Source organism: Rhagoletis zephyria, unplaced genomic scaffold (assembly GCF_001687245.7).
Source record: "Rhagoletis zephyria isolate East Lansing unplaced genomic scaffold, Rhagoletis_zephyria_1.1 Rzeph_scaffold_02279, whole genome shotgun sequence".
Classification (NCBI taxonomy): Eukaryota; Metazoa; Arthropoda; class Insecta; order Diptera; family Tephritidae; genus Rhagoletis; species Rhagoletis zephyria.
In genome coordinates this window covers 64388-78305 of record NW_016159363.1, presented here as the reverse complement: position 1 = coordinate 78305, position 13918 = coordinate 64388, and the positions used below count along the sequence as shown (strand labels likewise).

At 47.8% G+C, this 13918-nt stretch overlaps 1 protein-coding gene across 1 annotated transcript; it reads left to right on the top strand.

Annotated features, from left to right (window-relative positions):
• The first annotated feature begins 362 nt into the window (after positions 1-362).
• On the top strand, positions 363-12279 carry LRP1 (LDL receptor protein 1). Its single transcript, XM_017620882.1, has 18 exons — positions 363-448; positions 571-694; positions 783-1257; positions 1415-2517; positions 2582-2759; positions 2820-3115; positions 3177-3532; positions 3598-3869; positions 3942-8716; positions 8778-9164; positions 9233-9436; positions 9495-9835; positions 9906-10171; positions 10235-10631; positions 10691-10858; positions 11266-11833; positions 11913-12051; positions 12131-12279. The coding sequence occupies exons 2-18, from the start codon at positions 594-596 to the stop codon at positions 12182-12184; spliced, it is 10080 nt and encodes a 3359-aa protein (XP_017476371.1). The 5' UTR covers positions 363-448; positions 571-593; the 3' UTR covers positions 12185-12279.
• Positions 12280-13918: the final 1639 nt, after the last annotated feature.

Here is a 13918-nt window from a genome sequence, read left to right as displayed (position 1 = left end):
GGCATCTGCTTGAATACGCCACAGGGTCCGGTCTGTCGTTGTCCAAATAACTTCCGACTCAGTAGCAATGGCCTGCAGTGCACGGCACAGGTGGTGGTAAGTGAGCCATCGAACAATTGCACTTCGGGTTTCCAGTGCGCCAAAAGCAGCCAGTGTGTGGATGCAAAGGACGTCTGCGATGGCTTTGACGACTGTAACGATGGCAGCGATGAGAGTAGCGAGCCGAATGGACCGTGCAATACGAAGAAATGCGACTTGAGCTTGCATTTCATCTGCAATGAGCGGTGCTATCAGCGCGCCTTGTTGTGCAGTTCGATTGCCTACTGCAAGGATGGCACCGATCAGACGAATTGCGAGACGCATACCTGCAACAGCAACGAGTTTGCGTGCGCGAAGAGTGGCAAATGTATCCAATTGTCGTGGGTGAACGATGGCGTGGCCGATTGCGGTGAGTGAGGCGCAGTGATGGCACCGAAGCTGATGAGTTGACATTTCTATTGCCTATAAAAATATGAATATTTTGTATTCTTGTAAAATTGAAGTGAGTAAATTCCATGCATTTCAATTTAGGTCCAGATGACTCTTCGGACGAGATGGCAGAATATCCGCTTGATGAAAAATGTCCAGAATTTGACTGCAAGAATGGCAAGTGTCGTCCCTTTTCTGACGTGTGCGATGGCGTAGATCAATGCGGGTAAGTAGCCAGAAAGGTATTTTATTGTACCCCTTACAATTTCCCTCACTTTCAATTAATTTCGTTCATCTGCTTCTTAAAATTACAGCGACAATTCCGACGAACGCGGTTGTGAGTTCGAGTGTGGCCGCGATGAGCATTATTGCGCACCTATTGGCTGTTATGGCGAACTGCACATGTGCGACGGTGTCCATGACTGTTTCGATGCCAGCGATGAAGCTAATTGCAATGAGACAAAGAGCGATAACCATCCAGTGGATCTGGGTGAGGCACACGTTTGTGGGCCCTTTGAATTCGGTTGCAACGACCCGTTCGAGTGCATACCGGAGTTTCTGCGCTGTGACGGCATTGCCCACTGCTTTGATAAATCCGACGAGCTTAACTGCACGACGCTGCATCCCTCCAAAGTGGACTTCAATGAGACATTGCTTTCGTGTGAGGTACCAGATCGGCTTTGCGCGGTGTCGAATAAGTGCATCAACGTACACCAACTGTGCGACGGTAACATTGACTGCGAGGACACGACCGATGAGGGATTTCTCTGTGCCGACAAAATGTGCGACNGTGGACTTCAATGAGACATTGCTTTCGTGTGAGGTACCAGATCGGCTTTGTGCGGTGTCGAATAAGTGCATCAACGTACACCAACTGTGCGACGGTAACATTGACTGCGAGGACACGACCGATGAGGGATTTCTCTGCGCCGACAAAATGTGCGATAAAACCAATGAGTGCTCGCACTACTGCCACAATGCGCCCGAGGGTTTTGTGTGCTCGTGCCCGCCGCACATGTACTTACAGCCGAATGGGCGTCGTTGCAGCATGCAGCATGCCTGTGAGCACTGGGACACTTGCTCGCAAATTTGTAAAACTGTCGGCAAGGTGTACGAGTGCAAGTGCCACGAAGGCTATGCGCTGGAGTACGACCGCTTCAGCTGCAAGAGCACCGCTTCCGACGACCCTTATGTGATATTTACCAATCGGCAGGAAATTCGTGGTGTCAACTTGAAAAAGTCTGTGGTCAGTAACTTTTATACGTCGTTGCGCAACACGATCGCTTTAGATTTCCTGTACAACAATGAGTCGGTGCAGATTTTTTGGACAGATGTGATCGACGATAAAATATATCGAGGCTATTTGGTGGGCGAGAGTCTGCGCAAAGTGGAGGCGGTTGTGCACTCGGGCCTGTCGACTACGGAGGGCTTGGCGGTGGATTGGATCGGCATGAATTTGTATTGGGTTGACTCAAATCTGGATCAGATCGAGGTGGCCAAGCTGAATGGCAGTTTTCGCCGAACGCTAGTTGCCGGCGATATGGAGAGTCCGCGCGCTATTGCGCTCGACCCTCGTGAAGGCTTACTTTTCTGGACCGACTGGGATGATAATTTTCCACGCATCGAGCGCTGCTCCATGGCTGGTGAACAACGGCGAACTATCTCGACCACTTCGCAGGTGTCGGCCGGTTGGCCAAACGGTCTGACCCTGGATTACACACAGAAGCGCGTGTATTGGGTGGATGCTAAGTCAGACTCGATATCGACCATTAAATATGACGGCTCCGACCATCATTTAGTGGTGCGCGATAAGGACATATTATCGCATCCCTTCGCGATATCCGTATTCGAAAACTACGTTTACTGGACAGACTGGCGAACTACGTCTGTCATACGGGCCAACAAATGGAATGGCTCCAACATACAGGTAATACAACGCACGCAAACGCAGCCATTTGGCATACAAGTGCTGCACTCGAGCCGACAGCCCCAGGCCGAGAATCCATGTGGGAAGAACAATGGCGGCTGTTCGCATTTGTGTTTGCTTACGTAAGTAGCGTTGAAAAGTGAAATGACCGATGACTATTTTCGAATATAATTATTGCTGTTTTAGCGTAAAAAAGGGTTACAAATGTGAGTGCCCACATATTATGCGTCTGGATCCGACAGACCAACGTACTTGCGTGCCCAATGAACAGGTGCTGCTCTTCATAATGGGCGACGAGATACGTGGCATTGATTTGATGCAACCCAACCATCACACCATACCCACTATAAGGCAATCACCGCAGGTAATCTATGCACCAACACTTAAATGTCGATAATTTTAACCATTTATGATCATTTTTTAGGTGCTGGCGCCGCAACGCATTGACTTCACCGTAGACGATAGCCGCATCTACTGGTCAGATATACAGTTAAATGAGATAAAAACGGCTGGTATATCCAATGGACTCATCGAGACCATCATAAACACGGACATACAGAAGCCGTATGGTTTCGCGATAGACTGGATAGCGCGGCACATGTACTTTTCGACTGGCAAGACAAAATGCCAAATATTGGCAAGCAATTTGAGAGGGGAGTTCGTCACTGAAATACACAGAGACCTCAATCTGGTGGAGAGTATTGCTTTGGATCCCGCGAAGTAAGTTTAGCTGGAAAACCTATCGGCGTGTAAATAAATTTGTAACATACGCTCTTTCCAGCGGTAAAATGTATTGGATACATTCGGAACGCGACTCAAAACTGTGGCTAATTGAGCAGAGTAATTTGGATGGATCATCGCGTAGCATTGTTTTCCAGCAGAACAAGACATTGCTGAGCTTAACGATGGACTTTGACTCGCAGCGCTTATACTACGTCTACGACAATTCTGGCATTGCCTATTATGACATTGTGCGCAGAAGCGTAGTTGAAGCGCTACCCTCAAGTGATGTGATGACTATAAGCTCGGTGACGGTCTACAATGGTTCCTTGTACTTTCCGGAAAACATACAAAGCGTGATTATGAGCTGCGAAAAGGATTCTTGCCAAAACTTGATCAATCTGCGCAAAAATACTAGTGTGTTCTCTTATTAAATGCACTTTTTGAATAGCTAAACTGCGTATTTTTGTTTCCTTTTGCAGAGAGTATTCAATCGCTGAAGATGTTCTACTCGGAGGCCCAGACCGGCACGAACACATGCGCCGGCCCGGGGCGTGGCGGCTGTGAACACCTCTGCTTGGCTGTCTCAGCCACGGAACATGTCTGTCGTTGTGCCATTGGGTATGAAATACTCAATACGAATATTACTCGCTGCGTAGGCAAAGAAGAATTCATTTTCTACTCTAATCACGAACTCAAAGGCATTGACCTCTATGATGCCAACAGACCGGACGAAAATCTGGAAGAACGACCGGTAAGTGAGCAATTGATGCAAATCAAATTCAAACACATGTACATATATATGTATTTGAAATTTTCTTCTCAGGCACTTGGACCCATCTCACGTATCTCACTGGCCACATATATCGACTATCTCGCCGCCGGCGACTACTTATATTGGGGCGACAATGAGCGCGGCACCATCTCGCGCATCAAACGCGATGGCACACAGCGCATGGACATACTACCCGCCATGGACACAATTGACCCTAAGCAGCAAGACTGGCTTGGAGGCATTGCCGTCGACTGGGTGGCAGGAAATATTTACTGGAGTGATATGAAACGCAATCTGATCGAGGTTGCACGTCTCGACGGCGCTCACCGGCACGTCGTAGTTTCCAACGTAGAGTCACCCACAGCGCTGGCAGTCGATCCAGTGCAGGGCTTGCTATTCTATGTGGGTAATGGCATAATAGGACGTACGGGTTTAGATGGAAGCCAATCGTTTATACTGGTCAATCAGACGGGCACCGTTAGCAATCTCATTTTGGACATCGAAGCGACGAAGGTGTATTGGTGTGACAGCGGTGCTAACAGCATCATGAAGGTGGACTACGACGGCAACTTGAAGACTCCGCTGCTCAATCGCAGTCTCGATAACCCGGTGGCGCTGGCCAAACTCGACGACTACCTCTACTGGGCGGACAATAATAACAATAAGGGCAGCATAAAGGTTGCACCAATTACCAATTTGTCGAACTATAAGGAAATACTTAAGTCGGAGGGTAATTCATTGAAAGATTTGAAAGTATTTTCGCATCGAGTGCAGAAAGGCATCAACATTTGTACCGAAAACAATGGCGGCTGCGAGCACCTGTGCCTCTTCAATGGCACTAGCGCCATTTGCGCGTGTTCGCATAGTCGGGTTGCAGCTGATGGCAGTTCCTGCGAGCCATATGACAACTTCATACTTTTCTCTTATCGCAGCACCATCGAAAGTATTCATATGACCGATCATACGAACAAAAATGGACCGATACATGCGGTACACAATACGACTTTCATGAGGAATGTAATCGCGTTGAGTTACGATTACGAGAATAGTATTATATTCTACTCCGATGTACAGATGAGCACAATCAATTCGGTGCAATTTAACGGTAGTCGTAATCAGGTGCTTGTCAACCATCAGGGACGTGTTGAGGGTCTCACGTACGACATTGTGAATAAGATGCTGTTTTGGACCTCGAATAACGATGCGTCTATACGTAGCTTGGAGCTTCAGTATGTTTCGGAGAACGCCGATAACAATACTCAGTTCGTAAAGAGCCTTTTGATGCTTAACTCGAATGATAAGCCACGCGGAATCGCAGTAGAACCCTGCATGGGCATGATATATTGGACGAATTGGAACGAGGAGACGCCGTCTATACAGCGCGCTTATGTAACCGGTTATGGCGTCGAGTCCATAATACGTACGGACGTAAAAATGCCTAATGCACTGACTCTGGACTTCGAAGAACATAAACTGTACTGGGCGGACGCGCGTCTTGACAAAATCGAACGGGCCAACTACGATGGCACGCATCGCACTGTGCTGGCGCATTCTACACCGAAGCACGCCTTTTCGATGGCCGTTTATGGCGATTTACTCTTCTGGACTGATTGGGTACTGCACGCTGTGGTGCGGGCGAGCAAGTACTCAGGTGCGGATGTGGTGTTTTTGCGCGAGAACATCGATCGACCAATGGGTATCATCGCCGTCCAGAACACCACCATCAATTGTGACTCGAACCAATGCAAGATCTTGAATGGCGGCTGTGAGGATGTTTGTATCCTGAGCAAAAACGGCACTGCGAGTTGTCAGTGCACGAGGGGCACACTGGCGCCAGACGGACGCCGCTGTCTATTGTTGCCTAATACGAGCTGTGGAAAAGAGCAATTCTCTTGTGTCTCTGGCGAATGCATTCCATTCGAGTTGACGTGCGACAACATCACTCATTGCCTCGACGGCTCCGATGAGCTGCGTAGCTACTGCATTATACGCGAGTGTCCGGTGAACTTCTTCATGTGCAACAACCACCGTTGCATACCTCAGAATCGAACATGTGATGGCATACATCAATGTGGCGATGGCTCCGACGAGTCGGAGTTGGTATGCAAATGCGAGCCCGACAAGTTTCGTTGCAACAGCGGCGAGTGTATTTCCAAGCAGTTCGTTTGTGATAATGTGCGCGACTGCAAGGACTTCAGCGACGAGAAGCACTGTTCGCCTCGAGAATGCCCCAGCGGAGATGTTCTGTTCGAACACTGTGCCAACTCTACCGCTTGCTTCATGCCGTCTTGGCGTTGTGACGGAGACAATGATTGTCCGGACGGCAGTGACGAAACGAATTGCGAAAGCGTGCATAAAGTCGCCTGTGGACCTGGTCATTTCCAATGCCCCAATGGACGTTGTATAAATGAGAAATGGCGGTGCGATGGCGAGAATGACTGCAAAGACGTGGTGGGTGCGTTGAGTGCCGATGAAGTGGGTTGCCGTGTGCAATGTCGCAAGAATGAGTTCCACTGCGGCAATAGCTGTATACCAAGTAGTTGGCAGTGTGATGGCAAGCCCGACTGCGACGACGGTTCAGATGAGGGAACACAGTGCCCAAATAGAGTTTGTCGACCACACTTTTTCCAGTGTAAATCTTCAGGACGTTGCATACCGCAGAAATGGGTGTGCGATGGTGAGCATGACTGCCCGGCACCCGGGAGCGAGGACGAGGGCAAGCATTGTGCAGCAGGATCGGTGGCGCATGAGCTGGAGTGTTTGCCACCGTCTTTCCTTTGTTCGAATGGCGTATGTCTGGATCGGCGCTATGTTTGCGACGGCGACCACGATTGTCCGGACGGCGATGATGAGTATGAAAATTGCGAACCTTTTCCACAAGCGCAAGTTTGCGATGGCGATACTGAGTTCCAATGCCACGACATGCAATGCATTTCAAAGAATCTCACATGCGATACCAAACCTGACTGTGTGGACGGCTCCGATGAAGATGCACAACTTTGCGCACACTCTCACAACTTGTGCCAGGGGCCTGGTGATTTCCGGTGCAAAAATGGCGCTTGCATCTCCACAGATTTGCTCTGCGATGGGCGTAACGATTGTGCGGACTTCACAGATGAAGAGCTCTGCAATGTGAACGAGTGTGTTATACCGGATCTGTGCGAGCACACCTGTGTGGATAAGGTCATCGGCTTCGAGTGCCAGTGCAATCCGGGATACAAATTGCTTGCTTCCAATCATCACTTATGCGACGACGTGGACGAGTGCCATGAGCAGCATCCCTGTTCGCAGATCTGCGTCAATACATACGGATCTTACAAGTGCCTTTGCGGCAAGGGCTATGAGTTGGTGGACCACAATACTTGCAAAGCAACAAGCAATGAGACTGTGAAGTTCATTTTTGCTAACCGCTACTACATACGACAGGTGGACATGCGCGGCAACGGATCCATACTCATCCACCAGCTGTCGAACGTTGTGGCCTTGGACTTCGATTGGGAAACCAAGTGCCTTTACTGGTCGGATGTGACGTCTACGGTTGGTATGATAAAGCGTTACTGTCCCGCCGAAAATAAAACAACCACATTGCATCAAGCGATGGTGAAGAACCCCGATGGCTTGGCCGTTGACTGGGTGGCCAAAAATCTGTATTGGTGTGACAAAGGTTTGGACACAATTGAGGTCTCCAAGCTAGACGGTAAATATCGACGTGTGCTAATCAACGAGAATTTGCGAGAACCCCGTGGTGTTGCATTGGACCCCTTCAATCGGCATATCTTCTGGTCGGATTGGGGAGACAACCCACACATTGGGAAAGCCGGCATGGATGGCTCCGATCCGCATGTGATCATAAGAGATAACTTGGGTTGGCCAAATGCGCTTACCATTTCCTTCGAAACCAACGAACTGTTTTGGGGCGATGCGCGCGAAGACACTATTTCCGTATCCGATTTAGATGGTAAAAATATTCGTCTTTTGCTGGCGCGCAGTATCAACCCGCAGCTAAACTTGCACCACATTTTCGCAATCGCCGTATGGGAGGATAAGATCTACTGGTCCGACTGGGAGACAAAGTCCATTGAATACTGCAACAAATACAATGGCCAAAATTGTTCAACACTTGTCACCATCATTCACCGACCGATGGATTTGCGCGTCTATCATCCGTACAGACAGCAGCATCCGACGACACCCAACCCCTGCTTGACGGCCGGCTGCTCAACCCTGTGTCTGCTTGCACCGGATGCACCCTATTACAAGTGCGTTTGTCCAAATAATTTTGTGTTAGGCGAGGACGGAAAGTCCTGCCATGCTAACTGCACCGCGGCACACTTTGAGTGCGCCAACACATACAAGTGCATTCCCTTCTACTGGAAGTGTGACACGCAGGACGACTGCGGAGATGGCAGCGATGAACCAGAAACATGCCCAACCTTTCACTGCGAGCCAGGCCAATACCAATGTGACAACAAGAAATGCATTTACCCCTCGGCTATTTGCGACAACGTCAATAACTGCGGCGATAATTCGGATGAGCGAAACTGCGAAAAATTCACCTGCTTCGAGAACAACATGAAATGTGAAGCGTCGACAAACACAAGCGCCTTTTGCATAAGCAACGGAAAGAAATGCGATGGTGTCACTGACTGTCCGAACGGAGAGGACGAGGCTGGCTGCACGCCACTCGTCTGCAACAAGGAGCAGTTCCAGTGTGGCAACAACCGTTGTATGCCCTACGTGTGGGTATGCGATGGGGACGTCGACTGCCCGGACAAATCGGACGAGGAAGGCTGTGACTTGGTCACATGCGAGCCACAAGACTTCCAGTGAGTCTCCTAGCGATAGGCAACTCCTTTTTGATTGTTTATTAACTAACTTCTCACTTAGGTGCAATTCTGGGCGCTGCATTCCGATGGCTTGGCGCTGTGATGGCGAGAACGACTGCCCGAATGGCGAGGATGAGCCACCGACCTGCCATTCTTCAAAGGAGAGCTGTGATCCTACCTACTTCAAGTGCAATAACTCTAAATGCATACCCGGCCGTTGGCGCTGCGACTATGAGAACGACTGCGGCGATGGCAGCGACGAGCTGAACTGCCAGATGCGCAACTGTTCGGAGAGTGAATTCCGTTGTGGCACCGGCAAGTGCATCAAACACGACTATCGGTGCGATGGCGAGATACATTGTGACGACAGCAGCGACGAGATCAACTGCAACATTACGTGCAAGACGAATCAGTTCAAGTGTGCGGCATTTAATACGTGTATAAACAAGTAAGTGGCCAGGGTGAATAGTGAGCTGAGTTATTTGTGAGTAGAAACACTCATTTTATGCAATCTAGGCAATATCAATGCGATGGAGACGATGACTGTCCAGACGGCTCGGACGAGGTGAACTGCACATGCCCAGCGAACTATTTCACTTGCGCCAATGGGAAATGTATAATGTCCCGATGGAAGTGCGATGGCTGGGATGACTGCACCGACGGCAGTGATGAAAGTATCGCCACATGCGCGCACGAGCACTGCCACGCCAATGCATTCAAGTGAGTGAGCGTGGGAAATGTGTGTGGGTTTGCGCCTAATCGCTTTCATATTTTGCAGATGTTCCAATTTGAAATGTATACGCAAATCGGCACTGTGTGATGGAGTGAACGACTGTGAAAATCAGGAGGATGAATCGGATGAGGTATGCGCCGCACTGCCAAAGTGTCGACACGACCAGTTCCAGTGCGAGAATGATGATTGCATTTCGAAGAGCTTCCGCTGCGATGGACAATACAATTGCATAGACGGCTCGGATGAGATGAATTGCCAGCCACCGGTTTGCGGGTTCGGCACATGCTCGCAGATTTGCATAGAAAAGAAAGCCGGGCACTACAATTGCAAATGCACGGAGGGCTATCAGAAGGGACCGAAAAAGAACGACACATGCTTGGCTGCAGGTAATGCAAGAAGACGTATGTAAGCTTAAAATTATTTGTTTTTAAGCATTTCTTTTTCTTTCACTTTAAGGCCCCGATCAAATCCTTTTACTCGCTTCTGAGCAAGAGTTTCGTTTCATTTTGCCGGCCAAACAGGAAGGCACCACGGTAGTGGGGTTCTTTCAAACGGATAGCCTGAAAATCGATGTATTCGACATTCTCATTAGACCCAAGGACACACTCCTCTTCTGGATCGATTCGCACCATGGCAAAGTGCATACAATGAAAATCGCCACACCACACGCCGAGACGGGAACGCGCATGCGCAGAGATTTAAAAGAGCTAACCGCTTTTAATGTGAGCATTACGGGTTATTTATTAAATAACATAATCTAAAAAATTTTACTTTTACTTATGTAGATACCCGATTTGAATGATCCCAAATCTCTGGCTGTGGACTGGATTACGCAAATGGTGTACATAATCGATTCGCGTCACAATCAGATCATTGCAACGGATATTGACGGCAAGAAGTACGTTTCATTAGCGTCGACCGGTATGAATCCGACCGATATTGTGCTCGAGCCGGAATCGCGTATTATGATTTGGTCCACATTAGAAAATGGTATTTTGGTTGCGTCGCTCGATGGTACCAATAAGAAAAGCTTAGTCGAACGAGACGTTGGCTGGCCCATAAGCTTGTCGATTGACTATCCGACTGGCCGCTTATACTGGGCTGACTACCGTAAAGGCACTATCGAGACGTGTCGCCTAAATGGCAAAGACCGCAACGTCGTTCGACGTTTTTCGAATAAGGGTAAGGAAAGTAAAAATACATGCGCAGTTACAGTTTCTGAAAAATTCATTTATCAACAGAGAAGCCGCAGAAAATTGACGTATTTGAAGATTATCTGTACATAAAATTGTACGACCAAAGTATAATAAAAATGAACAAATTTGGTGTGGATAACGGCACATATCTGCTGAAGGGGTATCGTTCATCTGATATCGGAATATTGCATCCACTGAAACAGAATCGCAATAGTGAGTATGAATAGAGGGCACTTATTTACATAATTCAGGCATACNCGTCGTTCGACGTTTTTCGAATAAGGGTAAGGAAAGTAAAAATACATGCGGAGTTACTGTTTCTGAAAAATTCATTTATCAACAGAGAAGCCGCAGAAAATTGACGTATTTGAAGATTATCTGTACATAAAATTGTACGACCAAAGCATAATAAAAATGAACAAATTTGGTGTGGATAACGGCACATATCTGCTGAAGGGGTATCGTTCATCTGATATCGGAATATTGCATCCACTAAAACAGAATCGCAATAGTGAGTATGAATAGAGGGCACTTATTTACATAATTCAGGCATAAAATTTTAAATCATCCACGCAAAATCGGAAGCCAGCAGTTTTAGTAACTTTGAATTTTCTTTTCAGTCACAAATCCTTGCGCAAAAGAGCCTTGCAAAATAAAACGCGCGCTCTGCATTCTCTCCTCCGAGGCGCGCAATGGCTTCGCCTGTAAATGTTCCAACGATCTTATCATGGTCGACGATGAGTGTAAGGCGCACACCGAGGTACCCGACTACTGTCCGCTGAAATGCAATCTGGGCACATGCAAAGTGATCGATCATGTGCCGAAATGCATCTGCCAGCCGCAGTTCGAGGGTGAACTTTGTGAGCACTCACGTTGTTCCGGCTACTGTCTAAACTATGGCCTCTGTACCGTGGCACCCCAACTGCCGGGTTCCTCTGAGCCGCCACCGCTGAAATGTAGCTGCACGCCCGGCTGGTCTGGTCCGCGTTGTGAGACCTCAGTACCAGAATGTCAGAGTCGCTGTCATAATGGTGGATCGTGCCTGATCACAGAAGAGGGCATGAAGTGCACCTGTCCGGAGTTGTATGTCGGCGAGCAGTGTGAGCACTGCGTGAATTTGACATGCGCCAACGGTGGCATCTGTCGCGAAACTCTGACAGGCACCACACAGTGCGAATGTCCGGATGGGTAAGTGCGCATGCGTGAAATGTAAAAGTGAAATATATTTAATTGACATATGTTTGTATGTATGTACATCATTCGATAGCTTTACTGGCAAACGCTGCGAGGTGAATGTCTGCGACGGGTTCTGCAAGAATGAGGGTNTGCGTGAATTTGACATGCGCCAACGGTGGCATCTGTCGCGAAACTCTGACGGGCACCACACAGTGCGAATGTCCGGATGGGTAAGTGCGCATGCGTGAAATGTAAAAATAAAATATATTCAATTGACATATGTTTGTATGTATGTACATCATTCGACAGCTTTACTGGCAAACGCTGCGAGGTGAATGTCTGCGACGGGTTCTGCAAGAATGAGGGAATCTGTAGCATTGGCACCAAGGGCGGCCCACAATGTCAGTGTCCTGCTGGCTATTATGGTGAGCAATGCGAATCCGACTCCTGTCAGACATACTGCCTAAATGGGGGCATATGCACAGAACGCGCTCAACACTTGATATGCAGTTGCAGCGAGCGCTTCGAAGGTGAGCGCTGCGAAACTGATTTGTGCAAAACGGCGATACCGCCGCACTGTAAGTACTGTCAACTCTCGATTAGAATGTTGGGTCGTATAGCTTGCTCTCTTTCAGTTTGTGATGAATCCGAGCTGCCCTCACGCAATCCATGCACCGGCATCATTTGCCAGAACAGCGGAACGTGTCATGTCATCAAAGGCATGGCCATGTGCAACTGCACTGATCAATGGAATGGTGAATTCTGTGAGGTAAAACATATACACCGCCACTCGCGTACACAAGATGTGCTCACTTTCATTTTTCAAATCATTACAGCGGCCAGTTGACGAGGACAATCCGTGCATTGGCTATTGCAAGAATAGCGGTGTCTGCCATTTGGATGCGTATACGGTGCCACATTGCAGTTGCATTGGCGAATGGGAGGGTGACGCATGCAACATGCCACCGAAATGTGTCAGCAGTTGTGGTGTTTGCCGCACGGGCAGTTCGATCAATGAATGTGTGTAAGTTGAGGGGGAAAATGGTTGTTGTGCTGGCTGGGGCCATGGGCTATGCATGTGTACTACTAATATTCATTTGCTTTAACGCTTGCAGTTGTTCTAGTGGCAAGATAACACCTTGCTTGGCTGACAGCGCGGATAATGTGAACATTGAGCGACAACAAGGGCAAGAGCATACTGCGAATGTGCTCTCCATATTGGCGGTGATGCTGGCGATTGCCATACTGTTATTGACACTCTTCGGAGGAGCGATATATTTCCTAAAGTAAGTAGAAATGATGTAAATTATGTATGTACATACATATGTATGTATGTATGTGCTTCTGATGGGCTGACTACTGGTGTTCGCTGCCTGATTTGGCATTGAAAATCTGAAATAGAGAAACTTTGAGAAGTTCTTGCTTTGTTGCAACGCAACTGTAACTTTTGAAATCTTCGGAATGATAACTTCTGCGAAAGAGAGAACGTCATTTTCTCTCTCAAAATCATTCTATTTTACTCGTTCTTCGATTAAGGGATAACGACTCATCATAGAGATAAAAGCGTTTTACAAATCCCTGCACATAATAAATAATAATAAAGATAATAAAAAGATAATAAAGTGACAAGCAATGAATCAAAATAAGTTTCACGGTGTAGTCTGGCCCAGATACATTAATTTTGAATGAATGTAGAGGAGCAAGGCAGTACGCCGACCATTTTGATGTACTACATTAAACACTTTTCACATTGTACTTATTTATACCCATAAAGCGATTGATATAAACCTTTTTTAAAACCAGTTTTTATGCTTTATCTCTAACAGGAAACATCGCATATCGCAGCCATTTTCACATGCGCGTCTGACCGACAATGTTGAAATTATGCTCACAAATCCGATGTACCGCGGCGATGCGGATGAAACACCAGCCTTCGTGCATGAGGACGATAAGGTAGTGGAACGAAAAACACAAAGTTTAAAATATTTCATAGTTTTTTTTTAACGACCTTTTTTTCTCCACTTTCTCCAGGGCAATTTCGCGAATCCCGTGTACGAGTCCATGTATGCAGATGCCATTGTTGAACCTGTAGCAGTG